The sequence below is a fragment of the Hyperoodon ampullatus genome (genome assembly GCF_949752795.1).
Source record: "Hyperoodon ampullatus genome assembly, chromosome: 8".
Taxonomy (NCBI): Eukaryota; Metazoa; Chordata; class Mammalia; order Artiodactyla; family Ziphiidae; genus Hyperoodon; species Hyperoodon ampullatus.
In genome coordinates this window covers 11,758,001-11,782,306 of record NC_136921.1, presented here as the reverse complement: position 1 = coordinate 11,782,306, position 24,306 = coordinate 11,758,001, and the positions used below count along the sequence as shown (strand labels likewise).

The 24,306-nt window shown below is 37.7% G+C and overlaps 1 protein-coding gene across 6 annotated transcripts in view; it reads left to right on the top strand.

The window, feature by feature from the left end:
* Positions 1-325: 325 nt before the first annotated feature.
* Positions 326-24,306, top strand: part of AGFG1 (ArfGAP with FG repeats 1) — a gene marked incomplete at both ends in the record, with an annotated part of 67,257 nt that continues 43,276 nt past the window's right edge. For all 6 annotated transcript variants that reach the window (XM_079709899.1, XM_079709897.1, XM_079709898.1 and 3 more), the window contains 2 exons: positions 326-492; positions 18,039-18,132. In XM_079709899.1, coding sequence (XP_079566025.1) covers positions 326-492; positions 18,039-18,132 — 261 coding nt within the window. The remainder of the gene's footprint in view (positions 493-18,038; positions 18,133-24,306) is intronic.

Sequence of the window (24,306 nt, the reverse complement as noted above, 5' to 3'; positions counted from 1 at the left end):
GGCGGGCTTCCTCTTGCCGTCCTCCTTCCTCGTCTTTTCCCCTCAGGAGAAGTCGGGAAGGTGGCGGAGACGGAGGCGGCGGCGGTGGCGGCGGGGGCGGTTGTCTCAGCTGGGCCGGTTGGTGTGGCCCGTCAGCACGAGCTCTGCAGCGTCCGCGCCGCGCCCAGCCCAGTCGAGTCCCGCCGCGGCGGCCGGGTCCGGCGCGGGCGGCGCGCGCTGACGGAGGGCGGCGGCCGCGGCCAGGGCGGCCGGTGGGACCGCGGGTCCCCGGCGCAGCGCCGCCCGGCTCCCGGCCCTGCCGGCCTCCTCTCTCGGCGCCGCAGCCATGGCGGCCAGCGCGAAGCGGAAGCAGGAGGAGAAGCACCTGAAGATGCTGCGGGACATGACCGGCCTCCCGCACAACCGAAAGTGCTTCGACTGCGACCAGCGCGGCCCCACCTACGTGAACATGACGGTCGGCTCCTTCGTCTGTACCTCCTGTTCCGGCAGCCTGTGAGTGCGGGGCCGCCGGGCGGGCGGAGGGCCCTTCCCCGGGCGTGGGGAGCGGGCGGCTGGGTGGGGGTCCTGCGGCGGTCCGGCCGGCGGCGGCGGTAGGGGGGCGGGCTCGCGGGGCGGGGCAGTCGAGGCCAGGGGCCGGGATGCGCTGGGCCCTTGCCGCCGGGCTGGGGATGCGCTTTCGATTTCGCCGGGCGAGGGTCCAGGCCCGGGGCAGCCTTTATGGGTGGGGCGTGGGCGGGGTTGGGGTCCGGAGGGGGCGTCCTGCGTGAGCATCTCTGGTCCCCGCGTAGCCGGCGCCGCTTCCCTCGGGCCTCGGCTGTCCCGGGCGCTGACCCGACGGGACTGCAGGGGAAAGACGGGAGGAGGCTGGGGAGGGCCGTGCGGGTCCTTTGTGTGCCCCGCCTCTCCGCCGGGGCGCGGCGGTCCCGAGCAATACACCTGCCGGGCGCCGTTGGGGGGTGAGGGAGAACCTGGGGTGGGAGAGAGCAGGGACGCTTAGCTTGGGCTTTTTTTCCTCGGGTCGAGAGTACCTAGGTCTGTGCGAGCAAGCCGGCACTTAGGAATAGTAGCGGGATTAAAATGTCTTGATGGTAGAGATGTGATTCCCAAGGGAAAAGTTAGAGAAGATTAATTGCGGGAGAGGGAGGCAGAGAAAGCAGACGTGAGGTTGCGGGGCTTTAGCTTTATGGTGCAGAGTCTTGAGGAGTTTGGGGGAAGTTTTAGAGGAAATAAGGTATTGACTCGGGGCTGTGTCATTGTAAATATGGTGGTGGTATCTGTAAGATTTCTCTGTTAATAGCTAAGTGTCCTGGCTGTGTACAGAAATGAGGAGAGATGGAAAGACAGCGTTGTTTCAGAAAAAGGGAGACCACCGTCTTGAATTACTGGGATGGTTTGTATTTCTTCCTCTTTGCTCCATTAAGCTGCGTTTTCATAAAACTCTCGTTACTGTGATTGAAGCTTTCTTTTGGAGAGTTTGCAGATGATTTTGGAACTGAATAAGTTGCTTTTATATGCTAAATTATTTTGTATTCAGTAAATTATTGACGAAGTGGTGGTTACTAAATGTTCGTATAACCTTCGGTCTACCAGACAACTACTTAAGTTCTTTCACTTGTACCATTCTTTGAAATAAAGTAATTTGGTACCCCACTTCTCCCCAAAAAAACTTTGTAAGAGTAATACTGAGGCAATGGATATATGAGAAAACTCATTCTTGGAAAATGCAAGGTATGCCTGGTAGAGTAGGATTTGTTTATGTTTTGTTTTCTTCTTAAGTTGGGCAAAGAAGCATTATTACTCTTCCATGACTATTATTTCTTCAACAAACATTTATTGGGTGCCTATAGGTTCTTTGTAAAGCCTTGGGCTGTGCTGATGATTAGAGCAAAATCCTTGTTCTCTTGGTGCTTACATTCTAGTGGAGGAGATGGGAACACATAAGTAATCAAATGAGAAAAATGTCAGGGGCAAGTATGCACTAAAACACTCTGATAGGAGAGACCTTCTCTGAGAGGTCACTTTTATATATATATTTTAAAAATTTATTTCATTTTATTTTTGACTGCGTTGGGTCTTCGTGGCTGCGCGCGGGCTTTCTTTAGTTGCGGCGAGCGGGGTCTACTCTTGGTTGCAGCTCCTGGGCTTCTCATTGCGGTGGCTTCTCTTGTTGCGGAGCACGGGCTCTAGGCGTGCGGGCTTCAGTAGTTGTGGCTCGAGGGCTCAGTATCTTCCCAGACCAGGGCTTGAACCTGTGTCTCCTGCATTGGCAGGCGGATTCTTAACCACTGCGCCACCAGGGAAGCCGGAGAGGTTACTTTTAGATTGTAGAGTCAAGAAAGCACTCTGAGAAGTTGATAATTAGTGTTGTTATTGAAGTACAACACAATCCCAGAGCTAGGTGGTATTTAGGAGGTAGTCTGGTTCATTCTTTTCATTTACAAATAAAGACTTAGTTTGTGGGCAACTTTTGGTTTTAAAATGAAGCCAGTAGTCCAATTTGTTTTGAGTATACTTTTATTATGTGCATAATAAGTATGCCAGTGTTTTTACTAAACACAAGGTCTTTTGATACTTTTAAAGTATTTAGTTTGAAAAGTATGTATGTATTTACTCTTCTGGATTTCTGACATTTCTGTGTAGCCATTTGCAAGTATAAATTTACTTTATTGCAGGAAATGTGTAATATGAAAAATATTTACAAATTTCTTCCTAGAGGTCACATTTCCGAACAATTATATATGAAAGGATATCTCATTATACATGACAATTGTTTATTTTATTGGAATTTAACCTGTAACAGATAGGACTCCATATCTCTGTTTAGTGGTGATTCTACAAATACTTATTGCTCACTTGGCCTGTGTCATGTACTGTGGGAGGCACTGGTCCTCCTTGGATCCCACTATCCTTAAGGAGCTTGCATTCTAAGTATGTAAACATAGTTATGATACACTGTGATATTTCATATCTTTGAGCTGTCCCTGAAATATGTAAATGAATAGGGAAAGCTTCACAGAAGATTTGATGCCTGAGCAAAGACCTTTAAAGACAAGATCCACATGGCAGGTGGCTTCATGTAGTTGAAAGAACAAATACTTACGAGCTAGATAAACCTGGTTTTGAATCCTGGCTCCACTTATTAACTGTGTGGTACTGAGAATGTCAGTCTCTTTGAGTTTGAAGTTTCTCATCTATGAAAAGGTGAGGATAAGGTTTACCTTATACATTTGGGATGTAGATTAGTTTTCAATATTAGAGATATTGTATGTATGACATCTCACATGATGCCTGAGATATGTAATATCAATAGCTCCCCAATATATGAGGGGCATTATTAACAAGGGGGATAGGATATTCCATGAGTAGGGAACAATATGTGAAAGATGCTGAAATGAGAAGCAGCTTTATAAAAAAATCTATCAGTTTGGATTCTTTAGATGTAACTCAAAACCTGACTCAAGTTGGTTTAAAAATATGAGCGGAGGGACTTCCCTGGTAGTCCAGTGGTTAAGACTTCGCCTTTCGGTGTAGGGGGTGCAGGTTCGATCGCTGCTCAGGGAGCTAAGATCCCACATGCTTCCAGGCCAAAAAACCAAAACATAAAGCGGAAGCAATATTGTAACAAATTCAATAAAGACTTTAAAAAGTGGTCCACATCAAAAAATCTTTGAAAATATGAGGGGAATTTATTGTGTGTTTTTAAATAAGACTTTATCCAGTGATTAATGATGTTACCTCGATTTCCCTCATCCAAAGATGGCTGCTCCCAGCTCCTGGGGCTACATACTGCCTTAATTTATATCATTGTTACAACTTTTCCAGAAGTTGTGATTCAGTCTGGGTTAGCTTAGGTCATATGGCTAAGTAGAACCAGTGCCCTCATTGGATGCGTTCTATGATGACGTTATTGGAACAACAAGGATCTCCAAAATAGAGTTCCCAAATCAGAAATCTGGGATCCTTGTGAAGGAAAGAATGGATCCTGAATCAAAGGTCTGCTGCAGAAATATTGAAAGGACAGTAATTCCTGAGGATTTATTTCTTTGGAGAGCAATAATATTGGAAAATACTTTAAGAATAATATAACTATTGAGTTTAATAATAATGTCTTTGCTATTTAGATGCCATGGTATAATTGAAAGAATATGAATTTTGAAGTCAGATTTTGACACTGCCACTAGCTTTGTGACTTAGGGCAAAGTATTAAGGCCACTATGTGTAGGTTGGCCTGGACCCATCCCCTCAGCCTCAGTTTCTTTATTTGTGATAAAAGATGATAATATATAGCTTAAGGCTGTTCTGAGGATTAAATGGTACAATTCATTGAATATTTATGAACATATATTATTTTTGAGTATGGGGCTAAGCAGTGGATGTACATATATGAACTGAGTCATGTTAGCTGCTGGTCAGAAACCTTGATGTGCCTAAAAAATGCAGATACACAGGAAAGGGTATCTACTATCATGAATTTAAAAATTTAGGATAGTCACATGCCTTTTATCATATATTTAGCAGTATCTTTGTTTAAATAAATCGAACAAGTATCTTATTGTTAATATTACTAGACTCAGAGCTGATCTTTTACTTCCTGTTTTTTTTTCCAGATGACTGCACTCTGTGCTTGTATGATGCTTATTTAGAATACGTAACTGAATTCCGATTGTGAAACTTTCAAATAGACTTGAGATAGATGTATTAAACTGTCACTGAGGTAGAATGGGGTTGTTCTAACAGATTGATTTGTCACTCTTTCTGCTTCTGTCTACAGAAATATGTAGAATTATGAATGGCATTCTATTACAGCCAACATAAAATATTACCTTCATGTTAAAGAACTTAGTTAATTTAAAGACTAGGTTTAGACCAAATTATTTATTTTGTGGAGAGTTTTAGCATTTGTGTAATCAGTAAATAATATGAGAATTGTTCTGTCCTTTAAAAATGATTCATAAACTTTTCAGAGAGAATTTAGATAAAAATAAAAAATAACATTTGAGAAACACCGTGCCCCACTTAATACCAGCCCTTTTATGTGAACAGTGCCTTTAAACTTGGAATTTCACAGGAGGATAAATGTAGACAGATAGTAACTTATACTCTATTAATTTTATGTGCATTTTGAGTCTTTTGGTGAATCTTATAAGAATTTTGACTTTAAAGTTGGACAGATGAAAAGAGGCATTTGTTTTTATACACTCATTAGCATTTGAGTGGATTGCAATCAAATACCCTTTTGGAACTCTGTTTATAATATTCAGTACCACATGAGCTCACAGTTGGCGGTGATTTATATCCTTAATTCCCTTTTCACTTTTTTAGTACTCTAACATGGCTACATTCAGTGAGATATTTTGACAGTGTAGTACAACTTCAATTTAGTGTGAGTGGGAAAACTGATACTTTTTCAGTTGTGAAGGGCAGAGGTTTTTTTTCCTTTTTAAACAAATATTCATTAAGTCCAGGCACCAGTACATGTGTTGGGGATACAAAAATTAAAGAAATGAAAAATAAGATAATAATAACTACTAGTTAGAATTACTGAGTGCTCACTCTGTGTCAGGCATTATTCTAGTAACAATCATATAAGGAAAGTACTGTTACTCTCCACAACTTTAAATTGTAAAATGTGGCTTACACTCTTAATGCTTGCTGTAAATTGTTGTGAATTCTGTATTTGAGGGATTTAAATGGTGGATTTTACTTCATTGGATTTTAAAAGGCAGGACAGATAGTTTATGGATGTATCATCCATTTTTGTTTTATAGTTATGTCATGCTTTTCTTTAAATAGTTTTAGTTAGCTTCAAATGTCTGTTCATTGACCTATTTAGAAACTGTTGTTGTGTATTGTGAGTGTAATGGGATATGGTGCTGACTGGTTCTGATACTGATTTTTTTGAGTTTGGCACATAGGTACCAAGGCATTTTTAACTTGCTACCAAGGCATTTTTATATCAAGTTCATATCTGTTCTTCTCTCATTTGTCTGTGAATTTGGGTCAGCGTGATTGTAAACACTTTGATCTTTAGTCAGTTTCAAAGTAGTGGTTGTACAATTTATCTAGATTAAATCTATATTAAAATTTTGTGAGTTGGATTACAAATAAAAAGAATTAAAACATTCTTTTAAGGAACTTGCTGATCTCTGGACCTCAATTTAAAATTTATTGCCTCTTTAGAAACCTCTGTATCTAACTTCAGTACACTCTTTGGAAAATAAGGAAATCCCCAGACTGATAATTTTCAGTCTTCTCTTTGCAACATGCATAATACTTACATTCTTGAGAAGCTTCTGTGGAGATATTCAGGACTAGGTGCCATTACCCTTCCTGTTTTTTCCTCCACTCAGTAATGCGTTTCCCAATCCACATGATCAAATCGATGATTATCTAGGAATATAAACCTTGGGTTCTTCTAATGTATATTAAAAAAGTAAATCATTCATAACTTTGGGTACTTCGTTAATAGGTTCCTTGTGACATCCTTTACAGCCTCACACATTAGAGTTGTTGCCCTAAAGACACCTGATTGGACATGATTAGAATGAAATTTATTAACTTATAGGAGGGATGGGAGCCTTATTTGAATTGTTCTATGTATGGGGAATGAGTTTTTGTTTGTTTTTAAGTTAGAACATATTTTTCCAAAGACTCCTGAGTAAGACATGGTCTCTCTTTTTTTTTTTTTTTTGTTTTGCGATACGCGGGCCTCTCACTGTTGTGGCCTCTCCCGTTGCGGGGCACAGGCTCCGGACGCGCAGGCTCAGCGGCCATGGCTCACGGGCCCAGCCTCTCCGCGGCATGTGGGATCTTCCCAGACCGGGGCACGAACCCGTGTCCCCTGCATCAGCAGGCGGACTCTCAACCACTGCGCCACCAGGGAAGCCCGACATGGTCTCTTTTTGATTGGTACCATAACTGCTTTTTAGAGGGAGGGAAGTCATAGTTACACTTTGCTTTTATTCTAGTTGCTTATTTTAAGAGATGAATTAAACTGGAGCATGGTGTAAGGAAGTTGATTAGGATAAGGAGATTTGAAATTCTGTATGAGAGGAATATTTGCAGGGACAGAAGTGTTATTAGCTTAAAGAAGAAAAAACTAGAGAGTGAGGGTGGGGAGCTGTTCATGTAGTCACTGTCTTTGGGTAAATTAAGGCCTTTATGTGGAAGAGGTAATAGGTTTTATTCTGTAGGGGGAGATACAAGACCAGGTATGGAAGTTACAGAGAAACATACATGTTTAGAAAAGGAAGAGGAATTTTCCTTGTAGTGTCAGATTCTAAAAATTCTTTTCTTCCCCCACTTTTTGGTTAAATTTTGCAAGATCTTTGATGGGGGAAGTATGAAAATCAGCGGAACTAATAATGTGGGAAGATGTGAAAACTTCCTCATTTCTCTCTTCTAATCTTTATCTGTTACTCTGTGAATCTTGGTGGCTCTAACTTGGAACATTTGTGTTCAGTAGGTGCTTCTATAAAAAGATTGCTAGTGTCTAGTAAAGAGACTTGGTATTTTTGAAATAGGAGGGATTTAAAATTTAAAAAATTCCTCATGTTTTCTAGGAATGTTTTTTCATCAAAGAAACCAGCCTACGTATATGTCAGTTAAATTTGATTTTGAAGGGAAAGAACCATTTATTTTCCATTCTTTTTTATGTTTAGTTTTTAATTGAGTTTTAATTTTTATCAGAAGAATATATGCACATAGTTTAAAAAGGCCAAGACTTAATAGCGAGCAGCAGCCGTCGTCTCTTCCCTTTCTCTGTTTCTGATTACCATAGACAGTTGGTTCTTTTCCTCTTTGCTTATCTTAGTATTTCTAGCTGGCATGCTTACAGCTCTTTTTTTGATGTTTCAATTTTTGCTTTTATCTATTGACGTCTCTACTGTACAAGAGGGAAGATGAGGCTTTGGCCCTCTTAACACTCCTCTCACTCTCCACCTGTACTCTGCAGCTGCTCCTTCAATAGAACATCACAAGTTTTGGTTACATCACTATGTAGTGTTTACCTTATTGCATTATGTACCTACTGTTCTCAGCTAAGTCATACAGTATATTACTACTACATTTTCTTTCTTGTACAACCTTTTCCCCCTGAAGTTTGTAATTGTCTAGGTTTCTTCACTTGCATTGTTTTCCATGTGTGTATCGTTCATATATCCCCAGATAAATGATCTCTGGCTGAGGTATATAACTGTTTTCAATATGACCAGGTATGTCAGGTACTTTTTCTTTTTTTCCTGGGTACTTCTGTCATCCTCTGGTCTGGAAATGCTGCTCTCTAGGCCTGCTCCGCAGCTGTCATCCTGGGACTTTCTCCTGCCTTCCTTGTGGAAATTCCCTTCGTGCCTAACCTGTGTTGCAACCTCTTTTTCCAGGACCCCCGCGTTTCCATTAGCCTCCTGATTCAAGGTTAATGGGAGAGCATTTTGGAGAGCTACATGGCTGAAAGTGTCTTATTCTGCCCTCACATTCACAAAGGTGAAAATACTTTACCCTTGGAATTTTTAAGGCATTGCTTAATTGTCTTTAATTAATTAATTAATTAATGTTTGGCTGCGTTGGGTCTTTGTTGCGGTGCGCAGGCTTCTCATTGCAGTGGCTTCTCTTGTTGTGGAGCACAGGCTGTAGAGCGCAGGCTCAGTAGTTGTGGCTCACGGGCTTAGTTGCTCGGCGGCATGTGGGATCTTCCCGGACCAGGGCTCGAACCTGTGTCCCCTGCATTGGCAGGCGGATTCTTAACCACTGCTCTTACCAGGGAAGTCCCGCTTAATTGTCTTTAATCCTTCAGTACTGCTATTGAGAAGTTTGATTCTATTCTTACTACTCATTCTTTGTGCCCTATTTTCCACTCCCTCTGGGAGTATATATGATCTTTTTATCCCTACTATTCTGAACCTATATTGAAGTATTTTGGTATAGGTCTTTTTGTTCAATGTTTTAGGCTTTATTTTGGACTTGTTGGATTGGAAACTTACGCTTGGCTAGTTTATAGATATTTTTTCTCCAGTCTTCTTACTGGGGAATAAAAAAAACCTGGCTGTCATTCTTCTAGGCACAAGTTGAAGGAGGGAACTGGGGGCATAGAGCTTATTATCATTCAGTGTGTGGAGTCTCAGATAAGCCTCCATTTCTTAGCATAGTACCCAGTAGCGATCCTCAGCTGTGCCTGAGTCCAGAGTCTATTTGGTATAGCCTCTCCAGATCAGATTTTCCTTCAGACTTCTGCCTAGGACTTCTTAGGGGTAGTCTTATGGAAGTAGGGAAACTGGGAATCTATTTTTGACCCTATGTAAATCCCCCAACTTGTGGCTTGATTCCTTTCATGAATCTTCCAGGGGTTCTGTGGTGGGAATCATCTTTAGTTGGCTTCTCCCACCTCTACAGGAGCATCTGTTTTGGCTTTCTTTAGTCTACACAGTCAGTTACTGCTGGTAATTTTCTAGATTTTGGTATGCCTTTGGGTTCCTTCTTTGTTCTCTGTTCTTCTCTTTGTGGGTTAATGCTTTTTTATTCCTTTGCTATCATTTCAGTAGAGTTTAGAGAGGTAGTAAAGACATTCCTGGGTTTTGTCCACTTTTAGCAAGAATACCTTAATTAGGTTTAAATTGTTACTTGGATGTTATTTTTTAGTGCTTGCCCTAAATGTTACAAGGACCTTACAGTGTAGTGTTTCTGACTTTCAAAAACAAAAACCCAAAATAACAATTATAGTTTGCACCATGAGTGTGTGTGTGTGTGTGTGTGTGTGTGTGTATGTGTATGTATTTTCAGTGTTTTAAAGTTGTGTTCTGGATAAACTAATATTCTGGACTATATAATACATACATATCTTGGTATCAAAAGTCTGTAGATTTTTGATAACCTGTTAAAGGCATTTTCCATTTGTTGTAGATTTTAAATGTATAATTTTTATAATATGAAACATTGTATATAATATTTTTACTAAATAACTAAGATTGGAATAGATTTAAATGCCAGATTAGCTTTATTACTTTATGCCAGCATTAACAACCACTTAAATTTCCACAGCCTAGTAAAATATTTTAACCAGCTTTTCCCCCAGCAGGAGGAAAACAATTAATAAAACTAGCTAAATAAGCTTTCTTATTTATCTAGCACACATTGTAGTTTGAGTTGACAAATGGCTATTTGGAAGATTGTTTGAGGCGTAGTTAAGAGTAGCATACTGGTGGACATATGGAATGAGTCACACCATCTGGTTGCAGTCATACCTGGGTGGTGGTCGTTAAAACTAAAACTCCTGGGAATCTGCATATGACTTAATTATACTGCAGAAGCATGTTGGGCTCCACCAGTAGATGACTTTGGAACTTCTTGAAACCAATTAAGTGACAAACATGCTTTCAAAATATCAATACTGCTGTTATTAAATGAGTCATTAAAAAAATTTATTTTGCACTGAAGTGGAGACTTAAAACGTGTATTTTAGGATCCAGAATGGGTGGAACTTCAACAATATTGGCACTGTGAAAATGATGTGGGTTACTTGCCTAATAACACTTTCATCCAATAGTTATGACTAATGTCATTACAGTAAAGTGTTTTATAAACACTGGATTCACATGATAGCTAAACTTGGCTTAGCAAAAAAGGGGAAGTGGCACCAGCTTCCAGGAATATATCTTGAAAATAACTAGATAAATGAATAATTCAGATTTGATTGAGGATTTCATTCATTTAAGTGATCAAATTTGGTAGATGGAGAAGGTAGTCTGCCAATGAAAAAATTTTAGTTTGTGTAAAAATTGTGGTTTCTATAAGATAGTAACATGGACTCTTAAGTTGACATACATTAAAATCAACTTTTTTGTTGTGTAATTTTAGGAGTCTTAACATCTGTATAGATTCATGTAACTACCACCACAATCAGAACATGGAATGGACCTGTTCAGTTACCCCTCAAGACTCTCTAACCCTTGTCTTTCCTTAACCCCTGGCCTCTACTGATCCATTCTCCAACAGCTATAGTTTTTCTTTCTGAGAATGTCATTTATACAGTATATAACCTTTTTAGATTACCTTCTTCACTCAGCATAATACCTTTAAGATTAATTCAGGTTAGTTGTTATTGGATGGGCCAAAAGGTTTGTTCTGTTTTTTCCGTAAGATGGCTCTAGTAGAACTTAGTTGTCTTTAACTTCATTTGAAACAATTTTGTTAGATTGTATGTGGCAGCTATCATATCAGCATGCAGTTAAAAAGACTTATCAAAATTGGCCATTTTAATATTGAAAATGGAAGAAAAAAATCAACATTTTCGATATATTATGCTTTATTATTTCAAGAATGGTAAAAATGCAACTGAAACACACAAAAGATTTGTTCAGTGTTGGAGAAGGTGCTGTGACTGATTGAACGTGTCAAAAGTGGTTTGCAGAGTTTTGTGCTGGAGAGTTCTCCATTGGACAATGCTCCATGGCCAGGTAGACCAGGTGAAGTTGATAATGATCAAATCAAAACAATAATTGAGAACAGTCAACATTATACCATGCAGGAGATGGCTGACATACTCAAAATATCCACATCAAGCGTTGAAAATCATATGCACCAGCTTGGTTACATGAATCACTTTGATGTTTTGGTTGCACATAAGTTAAGTGAAAAAAACCTTCTTGACCATATTTCCACATGCGATTCTCTACTGAAACGTAATGAAAACATTCCGTTTTTAAAACACATTGTGACTGGTGATGAAAATTGGATACTGTACAACAATGTGGAATGGAAGAGATCGTGGGGCAAGCGAAATGAACCACCACCAACCACACCAAAGGCCAGTCTTCATTCCAGAGAAGGTGACTGTTGTGTATATGGTGGAATTGGAAAGGAGTCCTCTATTATGAGCTCCTTCTGGAAAACCAAACGGTTAATTCCAACAAGTACTGATCCCAGTTAGACCAACTGAAAGTGGCACTCGACAAAAAGCGTCCAGAATTAGTCAACAGAAAATGCCTAATCTTTCATCAGGATAATACAAGACTGCATGTTTCTTTGATGACCAGGCAAAAACTGTTACAGCTTGGCTGGGAAGTTCTGATTCATCCATCGTATTCAGCAGACATTGCACCTTCGGATTTCCATTTATTTCGGTCTTTACAGAATTCTCTTAATGGAAAAAAATTCAATTCCCTGGAAGACTGTAAAAGGCACTTGGAACAGTTCTTTGCTCAAAAAGATAAAAAGTTTTGGGCAGATGGAATAACGAAGTTGCCTGAAAAATGACAGAAGGTAGTGGAACAAAAGGGTGAATACGTTGTTCAATAAAGTTCTTGGTGAAAATGAAAAATGTGTCTTTTATTTTTACTTAAAAAACGGAAGGCACTTTTTGGCACACCCAATACATATTCTAGTAGTCCATTTCTCCTTATTGCTGAGTAGTATTTCATTGCTTGGGAGTATACCCATTCCTCATTTGAGGGACACTTGGATTGTTTCCAGTTTTTGATACGTATGAAACAATCCAGTTGTTTCATACAGTTATTTATATACAGATTTTTTGGTGAACACAAGTTTTCATTTCACCTGGGTAAATACCTAGGATTGGAATTGTTAGGTCTTATGGTAAGTGTATGTTTAATTTTTTAAAAAAAAGACAGTGTTTTTGGTTGTTTTGATTTGATTTCCCCTTTATACTGGTTAGGAAGCTGTAAAGTCTGTTATTTTATGGTCACCGTTGGAATTTTATTATCCATCGTAACATTCTAGAGTTAATCAGTATTTTCACCTTCCCCTAATAATACGAAGTCTTTAAACATACAAAGTGCTCTCACTTCAGTGCTGCTTTTGGTAAAATGCTAAACTTGCCCCCTCCCCTCCACCGTGCGGAGGATATTGTGCAATCAGATGCCATTTGTTTAGATTTGCCAATGTGTTTCCCAGTTTGTTTGCTCACCCCTTTGCATCGCATGACCTTCTTGGGGTTATTTTTCTTCTTACAGTGTATACAGTCATCCCTTAGTATCCATGGGGGATTGGTTCCAGGATGCCCCACAGATACCAAAATCTGATGATGCTCGAGTCCCTTATATAAGATGCATATGACCTATACACATGCTCCTGTTTACTTTAACTCATCTCTAATTACTTACAATACCTAATAAAATGTAAATGCTATGTAAATGATCGTAAGTACAATGTACATGCTATGTAAATAGGTGTGAATACAATGTGAATACTGTGTAACTAGTTGCTGGGCACATGGCAAATTCCAATTTTGCTTTTCGGAACTTTCTGGAATTTTTTTCCCCCAGTGTTTCTGATCTGCAGTTGGTTGAATTCCTGGATGTAGAACCCGGGGACACAGAGAGCCAACTGGGGAAGATCTCCTGGGGGTAAACTCTGGTTTTTGTTTATCTGGAAATGTCATTTTGATCTTAGACTTCAAAGATATTTTTGCTGAGTTCACAACTTTTTTTTTTAACTACTTAAAGATAATATTCCACTCTTTTCTGGTTTCCATTGAAAAGTCTTTCAGTCAGATTTTGTTTCCTTTGTCTTTTCTTTCTGAGTGCTTTTAAGATATTCTGTTTATCTTTGAAGTTTCACCCAAATGTTTCTAAGTGTGAATTTTATTTGTCCTGATTTTGATAAGCTGTGCTTCCTATATCTGTAGACGCATGACTTTCATTGGATTTCAAAAAATCTCAGCCGTTAGCTCTTCAAATATTGCCTCTCCTTCATTCTTTCAATTCTGTCTCTCAAAAGCAAGAATAGCCCCCCACCCCCGTGTTTTTTCCTTTTCTGAAAACACTTGCTTTTTTCTGTCTCCTGAAGTATCTGTGCTGCCTTCTGGGTTATTTCTTATTTCTAATTCACCAAATCTCTCTTTTGCTGTGTCTCATCTGCTCTTTAACTAATTTGTTGAATTTTTAATTTCCACATTTATAATTTTTCATTTCTGAAAGTTCTGACTTTTAAATTTAACTGTTATTCTGATAATTCCACATTTCCTGTTCATTTTTATTCCATCTTTTGTTTGTTTTAACATTTCCTACATGCTGTATTTACTTTGTATTTTGTATTTGATAAATCCAATGGCTAAAGTCTTGGGAAGAGGTGGCATAAAGATTTTGTTTCTACTGACTCAAGCTCAGTGATTTGTTTTGCTGTTGTGTGATGATTTTTATTATAATCTCATCTTTTATTGAAATTAATATTTCCAAATCCTGATAGCATAATTTATAAATTAGAAATGATTTCTCTTTTTTTGTGTGTGTGTGTGGTATGTGGGCCTCTCACTGTTGTGGCCTCTCCCGTTGTGGAGCACAGGCCCTGGATGCGCAGGCTCAGTGGCCATGGCTCACGGGCCTAGCCGCTCCGCGGCATGTGGGATCTTCCCGGACCGGGGCATGAACCCATGTCCCCTGCATTGGCAGGCGGACTCTCAACCACTGCGCCACCAGGGGAGCCCAGAAATGCATTTCTCTTGAGAGGATTTGTATATTCTTCTCCTGCAATCTAGGGATACTACCATCCTGAAGCTACTTAATTCTCCATCCAGGGTCTTGGGTTTAACAGGGATATTTCAGGTTTACCTCTCATCTTGTCTTAGTTATTGTTGGTATTTGCCTTCTGAGCAACACTGAATTTTTTTGTATGACATGGGCCACTCTTCTGGTTTAGCTCACTCTTTTTTTTTTTGGTCTTTTTTCTTCTTTTGGGAAGGGGGAATTCTTTGAGAGCCCCCTTACTTTCTAGAAATGTTAACAATTAGGGTTTTTTTCTTTTTTAAAATAATTTATGGGGTATCATGTTTTAGCAGAGGAACCTTTCAAAATATCCAGTCTGCTATACTATTGTAAGTAGAAATTATTGAGATTAGATATGCAAAGTGCCAATCTATGTTACTTTAAAAATACTAATTTTCTTCTGTCTTATTAAATTATATTTTGCCTACCAATTTGTGTAAGTGTGCTTGACATCGTATGGTTACTTTTTGTGGACACTTTCCTTAATCTCTTCTAAGGGTTTCTATTTTCTGTTATTCTGGAAATAGTAAATTTATGGGAAAATTTAAGTTTTTTGTTGTATATGCGGTAAATGTGTATAATGTTCTGTAGAAGATTGAACCTAGGCAGAATTTATATCTCAGTAGTGATCCAAAGGAATTCTGCTTCTTTCTTCACTTGGTACTTAACATATTTGGTATATTTAGAGCAGTGGTTCTCAAGTAGAAGGACTCTGCTGTCCCATCCCACACCTCTGAGGGACATTTATCAGTATCTTGAAACGTTTTTCATTATTCCTACTGGCTTGGGCATGCTTCTGGCATTTAGTGGGTAGAGGCCAGGGATGCTGCCCTACCTCCTACAGTGCACAGGACAGCCCCCTCACGGTAAAAAATTCTCTTGCTCAGTATGTCGGTAGTGCCTGATTTAGAGAAATGAGGTAAAGATAAATTGTTGATGCTGGTGGCTATATTTGGGAGGAAAGTTTTCCAGGTTTTTTAGAAAAACTGAAAGAAAGCCTTAAGAATTGTTCTTTCATTTTCTTTCTGTAATTCTTCAGCACAGACATTCACATCCATAAAGCCAGGACTAAAAGTCCAAATTTTTTGACTACTACTAGTTAATTGAATTGTTTATTATTTCTTGCAATTTTTTTTTCTGTTACAGAATAAGTAACAAGTTTTCATTGTGGAAAACATGGAGAGAATAGAAAATTATAAATAGAAAAAAAAATCATTCAGTTCCATAATCTATAAGCAAAGACTGTTAACATTTTGGGGTATTTAGTTTGTTTTCTTTGCAGATATTTTTAATATAGTTTTGAGAATACTATATAATTTTCATCTTTAAAAAAACCAAGCATAAGTATGCATAGTTGTACAGTTTTATTGTCGCTTAATCACTTCCCCTTTGATAATGAAGTGTTTGTTATTATTATTTTTTTTTTTAGTATGAGTGATGTTTGATGAACATCTTGTACGTAGTTAAGCTTCAGATTCCTTCTTTAGAATAGATTCCTATAAGTTTATTACTGGGTCAAAACACATGAATAAGGTTATTCACAGGTTGGTGAATTTATCCTACTGTCATCAGTGTATGAGACTACATTTTTTACTACAGCCTCATCAGTCTGCATTCTTCTTAAGAAATTGATAGAGTCAGCCTTCTATTTTTATTTATTTATTTATTTATTTATTTATTTATTTTTTTGCCGTACACGGGCCTCTCACTGTTGTGGCCTCTCTCGTTGTGGAGCACAGGCTCCGGACGCGCAGGCTCAGCAGCCATGGCTCACGGGCCCAGCTGCTCCGTGGCATGTGGGATCTTCCCGGACCAAGGCACGAATCCGCGTCCCCTGCATCGGCACCAGACCCTCAACCACTGCGCCACCAGGGAAGCCCAGCCTTCTATTTTTTTACCAAACTATTTTATAGTCATGTTATATCCACATACAAAGCTTTTGGAAGCTAAAAAAGGGAAAATTTTTGCACTGAAAATACAGTTAATCTACCAGAATTAATGGAATATAAAAGAGTAATTAGAGAAACCAATATGAACAAATGTAAAATTTCCTTGGAGTTACTCAATTTATGTAAGTAATCTGGCCTTGCAAAATTGTGTCTACCAGTTTTGTAAATTGAATCTTATTTTAAGTGCACTGAGAGAGCGCATTTAAAGAAGCTCTGTAATAGGTCTTCTTGTTAAGTGGGAAAATGTCCTGTCATATTGTGGTTATGAGTATGTTATGGTTTTGTTTGTTTCATAAGTGAGAAAATTTGTTCACTTATTTAAGTAATATGAATACCTTCTTTATGCAAAAATGAACATTGTGGTATGGTAGGGCCTTGAGATGTATGAGAGAGTAAGCTATACAGTGCAGTGCTTTCATGAGATTACATCTGCATGTAACTTTAAGAGTCAGGGGGTTCCCTCATTTGATGATTTGAGAAGTACAGGGATATAATTCATTGCTCCAAACTTGCTTATTCAAACATACACCCTTGTAGCAGTGTTTGACATTTCCTTGTTAGAAAGTTATTCCTTTGCTTTTTTTATTGAAAGGATACTATAAGGGAGATGGAAGGGTAGAGGGTTGGCTGGAACAAGGAGGCAGTATTAGGGAATAAGGAGAGACAGAGATGCTAAATGTGAGGGAGGGAGCAGAGGAATCTGAGAGAACAGTAATAAGCTAATTCCTTTTTAAATTGTTTTGGAACAAGATAGGACTTGTTAGGGTAAATATCATAAATGAATAAGCTGTGAATATGATGAATTTAGTCTTATTCTCATAATACAGATGAATTGGAAAACAAAATGTCCTGCTTTAAAGGAATAATAATGACTTTGCTAAATTTTCGCTTTTGGAAATTTAGATGATATCGTTAAAGCCTTAATTTGTGATTGCTAGTTGTAAAGGTACTTGAAAGTAATTCATATGGTAGTTGTTTCTTTATAGTTAAGTTTGGAAGTTTTACTAGGATGAAATTGCTGTGTTCAGTTTCTCCTACTGTGCAATCTTCATATCTGTATTTTATGACTTACCAAGAGCTGGAAGGAAAGTAATTTATTAGTTTAAAACTTAAAGCAAAACAACAAAACCTAACTTAACGTTTCTCCACTTCGAAATGTGAAACAGATAACGTCCAAACCTGACATACCATTGTCACTTTCTTAGGAAATATGAAAATATTTAAATAATAACTTTGAATTCTTTACCATTGAGCCCGTCATATATATATTATTCTCCTTCCATCAGACATACACTAAAGCAATATTTGTGTTTCCAAGAATCTCATGTGTTACAGGTACTGTTTGCTTCTAACTAGGTGGTTACTTGAATTTATCTTTAAATATATTATTTAGTGTGGGTCTGACTAAATTTACATTGACATATCTATTGTGGGGATTAATAGTTTAAGATAACTTTTAAATATTTGTAGTTTATGGAATGAAAACACTGTTCCAAGTTTAAATGTGCTAATTAAAAATGTTTTGAGTTATCTGATACATAATTCTTAAAATACTCTAGTTTGTAATAGTAAATCTGTAAAATATTTTATCTTTCAGGCGAGGGTTAAATCCACCACACAGGGTGAAATCCATCTCCATGACAACATTCACACAACAGGAAATTGAATTCCTTCAAAAACATGGGAATGAAGTAAGTGTTTTTTACAATTTTCAACTTTTTTGTTGGTAGTCGTTTTAATAAGATTTAATAAGTTGCTTAGAATGGTGAATTTTCACTGTCTAAAAAGTTATTTTTGTATTCTATATTTAGATGTTATACAAAGTACTCATTAATAATGTGTTTAGAATTAATGTCTACTACATAAATACTTAACCTTAAACCTGAGATGAAACCTGTGTGTAAACTTTGTCAGTATTGAATGTAAAAGGCATTTTTGGAGGACATCTAGTATTGGAGTAACTGTTAGTTTTTGCTTTAAAAGACAAAATAAGAGAGGGAGAAAGGGAATTAACATTATGGTATTGTAGTAAACTTTTGTTAGGCTGTTGTGTGATCAGCTTTCACTTGAGGACCCCTCTTTCCTTTTTACGTTTTTAACTTTAGATGTATGTGTGATGTTTAATATTGAGCAGGTGCTCAGAAAGGAGGAGGTTAGTAGTTCTGAGGGGGCAGCCTTGCGTCATGAGGAACTCAGTAGAGTAAAGATTTGCAGGGGAGCCTTTTCTTTCTACTCTGCTTTAATGGGCTTTCAGGAATTCCATTCTGTTTGTTTGCTTTCTTGTTTTAGTTCCATGTTTTTCTCTTAGTAAAAGGTGGTGGTCTACTGTTTTTTTAAAAAAAACTATAAAATTAACAGCAAAAGCAAGAATGTTTTATAATCTTGGGGTAAGGATGAGCCAGTCAACCCAATTGATCAGTAATAGCCATTATTATTTAATAGACACTTGAATCACTTCCTAGAAAGGAAATATTACTTTAGTTGTACTACAGTGGTTGCGTGTTTTCGGGGTGGTTTTTTTTTGCATGTTTTTGATATGACACAGAAAAGAATTTAAGTCTTAAGATTTTATTAATTTCAATCTTCTTTTTCACCCTCAGAAGATATATGCAAGCATTTTGTACTCTGCCTCTTTTTTCCCCTAACACTTTGATAGTAGCATCTTAAACTTGCTTGTCTACTTGTGATTCATGTGTGTGTATGGTTCTAAAGTAGTAAAGAAGTGTAAATTTAAGATGATGAAATATTTTTAAATACATGATTTAGAGAATTGAGCACACACTTTGAAGTTTCCAGATTTTGCCGATAAAAAATTATCTTGAGTAATCAAGTTCCAGACTGATGTAGGTACATTACAGGAAAATCTAAAGCAAGATGAAAGGGCAGAAGGTGTGTAATGACAGTTAAGTGTAGAAATGTATTTTTGGATTAAAAGACAATTTGAACTATTTGTATAAAGTTTGGGATTAGCCTAGCAGTGCATATTTTAAATTACTTTCTTAGAATTTTGGCCTTCTATGCAAAATTTTGGACATCAGAATGGAGTCAGAAATGAAAAAATATCTGTTCTTAGATTAAAAATCAATTGACAGTAGATAAAGTCAGAGTAGTAGAACTGGAAAGGTAACAAACAATGCATTGGAGAAATAAGTAAAAAACATTCAAACCTGTCAGTAGATAAGATTAGGTGGAGACTGGTTCCAAAATACTACGATTGAAGGACCTTTTTTTTCTGAAATTGTGGTAAGTGCACTGGACATGAGACGTACTCTCTTAAAAAAATTTTAAGTGTAAAATGTAGTATTAACTATAGGCAAAGTGTTGTAAATGGATCTTGAGAACTTACTCATCTTGCGTAACTGAACTTTATACCCATTGAATAGCAACCACCATTCTATTTTCTGCTTCTGTGAGTTTGAGTGTTTTAGATGCCTCATTTAAGTGGAGTCATGTAGTACTGTTCTTCTTTGACCGGCTTATTTCACTTGGCATAATGTTCTCAAGGTTCAGCTGCGCTGTTGCGTATGACAGGATTTCTGAAGGAAGTTATTAAGACTGTAATATCAAAATAAATTTAGCATATATGAAAAGAAATTTTAGGTAACTCATTATATCAAATAATAGAAACAAAATACAAATAATAGAGGTGATGGAATGGATTTATGAATCTTAAATCCTAAAAAGAGTCATGCAAATTAATAAGCCATTTAAATTTAAAGCCCTCACCGTGGCAGTCACTGTACTAGGTACTTGGATACAGTTATAGAAATGTCACATAGGCTTAGCTGACATAGAGCTCATGGTCTAGTTAGGGAGACAGGTATGTAACAGATAATTACAACAGTGTGTTAGATAATTAATGGTAAAGAATAAGAAGTTTCAGAAGTAATGTGGAAGGAGGGACTCAATCTGTTGGTGAAAAGGAGAGGATTGGGAAGATCTCATAGAGGGGGCTGAATATTTGCTGGCTTTTGAGGGTGACTAGGACTTAGGCTGGCAGGAAAAGATATTGCAGGCAGAGGAAACACAGTGCACAAAGAAAAGAGAAATTTGCAATGGTTCTTACTGCTGGAAAGTGTACCAACCATTTAATTACTTGTTAAGGGAGAAAAACATACTTTCTTGTGCCCCTAAGGGCATCTTAGAACCAAAGTATTGGACTAGGTATATTTGATTCTTTACAATATTAGTAATATCTGTGTTCTTAAAATTTCAAGAGATGTATAGAAGGTGAGGATTGATATCATGAAATGCAGGATGATTGGTACAACTTAATAAAAACCTATAGACTTGAAGTGCAAGTGCTTTATTATCAGTTTATCTTATTTAAACATTTAAATCTTAAGTATAACATGCATAGAGAAAAAATACAGATCTTTATTTTTTGTTTCAAATTATGTTGCTGTATTTGCACTGTGTGTTATCTCTCAGTAGTCTGGAAAGGACCATACTCAATCATATAAATTTTGGATTAAAAAGAAGGTACTGTCATACATCTTGTGCATGAATGGGTTCATGCCTGAAGTTAAAAGATCAAAAAGTATATTAACTGGCAGAAGTCTTGGATCTTCTACCCTTATGAGGAAGTTTTAACGTTCTGAGGGGCATGTTTGGTTGTTACGATTAGGGAATGTTGCTGGCTTAAGCAGGCAAGCACCTTGGTTGCTGGATGATTCACAAGGTGTTGAATAGAGTTAACCTATATTCCACATGCTTTGGATGTTCCTCCAGACCTTTATAAGCGGGAAAAACCTTTTTACAGTCGGTCTGCGTGTATAACTTAAATCTGTTTTATATGTTTTCATTAATAGTCGTGAACAACTTATTGCCAGAAGTCATGCTGCCAAGTCCAGAATCAAGTGTGGGAGGGGACTACCAAGTTACAGGGCAGAGGGCTTGGATACAGGAAGCCATGAATTGAGACCATCGATGCAGTGACTTGACACATTTGTATATCTGGGAAAGATTTCACTTTTCATTGAGAACTTTACTAAGAATTGTTCACTGTTTTTGGCAAGTCACAGAACTGATGGCAGCACTACTCACGGCATTTGAGTCATTAATAAAGTCCATCTGAATTGGTCTGAGTTGGTAGCTGTGGTAATAAGCAGATGATGTTACTAGTATTTATAAATATGTATCACGGACACCCTTGATGTTTATAACATATCATTAGTATCTACAGATATAGTTTACAAGTTACTTGAATATTACTTTAGAATTCTTAGACTCCTACAGTGTGTTCATTGGAGGAGATACGTACATTATCAGGTTATAGAACATACTTGCCAGATGTTAGTAAAATATTTTATAGCAAAGCACTTAGTGTTTATTGGTGTTGACATTTTTTCCAAAAGTCAGATATTTCACAAAAAATTTCCACATATTTATCTTGTAATGCTTGCTTTTGTATCATGATGTTACTTTAAAAAAATCTTTAGTGGTTTGCTCCATATGCCCTCTTTTATGATGTGGGTCAACCACGGTCCTCTAGTTGAAGGAATTTCACTATTGGGTTAACTTCTGATTATCAAACTTAATGGAAGGAAGGCTGGCTAACAGTGCTATAGATAATTCAGTAAAAGGAAAATGTAGAAGTAATTTTATTTTGAACCATATAGTTTTTCTTTTCTAGTAATAAATTAATCTTCCTAATTATGTTTCAGGACTGAGAGTAAAAAGATTACTGCTGATGCTCCACAGGCATAAAATCTACATGTAGAAATAAAATCATGCATTGATTGACAGTATTTGATCATCTTTATGCTAGATTAAAAAAAATAACCCCCAACCCAGAAGCTAAAGCTTTAAAAAAATCCTTCTTAAACAGTAGACCCATAAGGTAAGGTGTGCTTTTTCCCTGGTTAACATTCATGATTGATTCATTTTTCTTTTTTTAAAAATTTATTTATTTTTTATTTTTTATTTTTGTCTGTGTTGGGTCTTCGTTTCTGTGCGGGTGCTTTCTCTAGTTGCGGCGAGCGGGGGCCACTCTTCATCGCAGTGCGTGGGCCTCTCACTATCGCCGCCTCTCTTGTTGCGGAGCACAGGCTCCAGACACACAGACTCAATAGTTGTGGCTCCCTGGCCTAGTTGCTCCGCGTCTTGTGGGATCTTCCCGGACCAGGGTTTGAACCTGTGTCCCCTGCATTGGCAGGCAGATTCTCAACCACTGCGCCACCGGGGAAGCCCCATTCTTCATTCTTGAAGCAGAGATTTGTTAATCATCTACCATGTGCCAGGGATTGTCCTTGGGTGCTAGGGATACTGTCCATGATTCGTGCCCTCAGGTAAAGCTTACAGTCTAGTAGGGGAGAGAGACAGTAAAAATCTTTTTTTTTCAGTTCCATTTTGGTATAGGAGTGAGAAAGGGCTTCAGTTTAGAGTTGTAAATGCTTGGGATTATGCAGACAGTTTTTTTCAAGAAGTTATACTTATGGCTTAAATAGGCTTTATTTTATGAGACAGCTCTTTAGGCCTTTTGAGTAGTTAAATTGCATCTTTGGGAAGATTGGAGCTATTTTATAATCAGAAACAAGCATTGCCACAAAGAAAAATATTTTGATATCTAAAAAATTTAAAATTCCAAATTCACATGCTGTGACAATTTTGCTGGAATATTCAGGTATCATTTTATGATATGTTATACTCAATCTATTATGCTGTTAAACAGGACACTAGTGGTTATTTCCTAAATCATCTTGTCTTATAAACTTATAATAAGTGATGGTCATTGTCAGTACAGAACAGTGGACTCCGTAAAGTAGAAGGCCAATATGAGAAAGAGCCCGTAGGCCATTGTCATAGTAAAGACAATGAGCTTTTGAATTAATCCTGAATCAGGGCATGGAACTGTCAGGTAGTTTCAAAGTGTTGTATTCATTTCTTTTAAGTTTGATTAAAAATTAAACAGTCTAACGCAAACTGCAGCTCTGTAGGGAAATTGATAAAATATGGGCCGGGCCTATTAAAAGAGTACTTGAAGTGGTCTTGTGCAGAAGGATTGGATTTGGACTTGGAAGGTTGAGAACGATGGACAAGATGCCTCTGAGCCTCAATTTCTACAAGTGTAAAATAATAACAGTATCTTAATATAGAAAGGCTAGACTAATTTGAGCTCAAGCAACCTGTGAAAGTTCCCAGCATATTTCTTATAGAATCATATAGATATTCAGGTGTTTGTTGAATCAGAATCTAAGATAGTAGAAGGTATAGAAGGATTATCAATATTTTTTTTTGACTTTTTGCTCAGAGTGGTTTCATTAGGGGAATTTTTCAGTTTTCTTAGAATACAGTAGCATCATTTACATTAATTTTAGGTTATATATTTAAACTCTTGGAGCATATTAATTTTATGCTGAGCTTAAATAATATTAGTAAAATTTGGGAGTTATTTTAGTAACAGCATATTAAATGTCATTATTGAGTGGCAGAGTTAAGTTACATAGTCATTACTCCAGGGTCTACAATTACCTTGCTGTCTGTACAGAGATTGGCAAAACTGTTTCTGTAAATGGCCAGATGGTAAATATTGAAGGCCACCTACATACAGTCTCTGTTGTATATTCTTGTTAGAAAAAATCTTAAAAAAAGTAACCCTTTAAATATGCATAAACCAAATAATCAGGGGCAGTACAAAAATAGGCCAGTAACCCAAATTTGGTCTGCAGGTGGTTGATTATAGACTCCTGGTCTATGGAATTCCAAAGTTTTCAGTTCTCAATATAAATTCTTTTATAACCTTGCTTCTTTTCCTAGTTAATCTTTTTCTTGCTTCATTACCAATAGAAATGTTTGAACGCCAGTGGTTTCTGGTTTGTTTTCTATATATGCTGTCTGTATTCCACTTTTCTTGCCATTTTGCT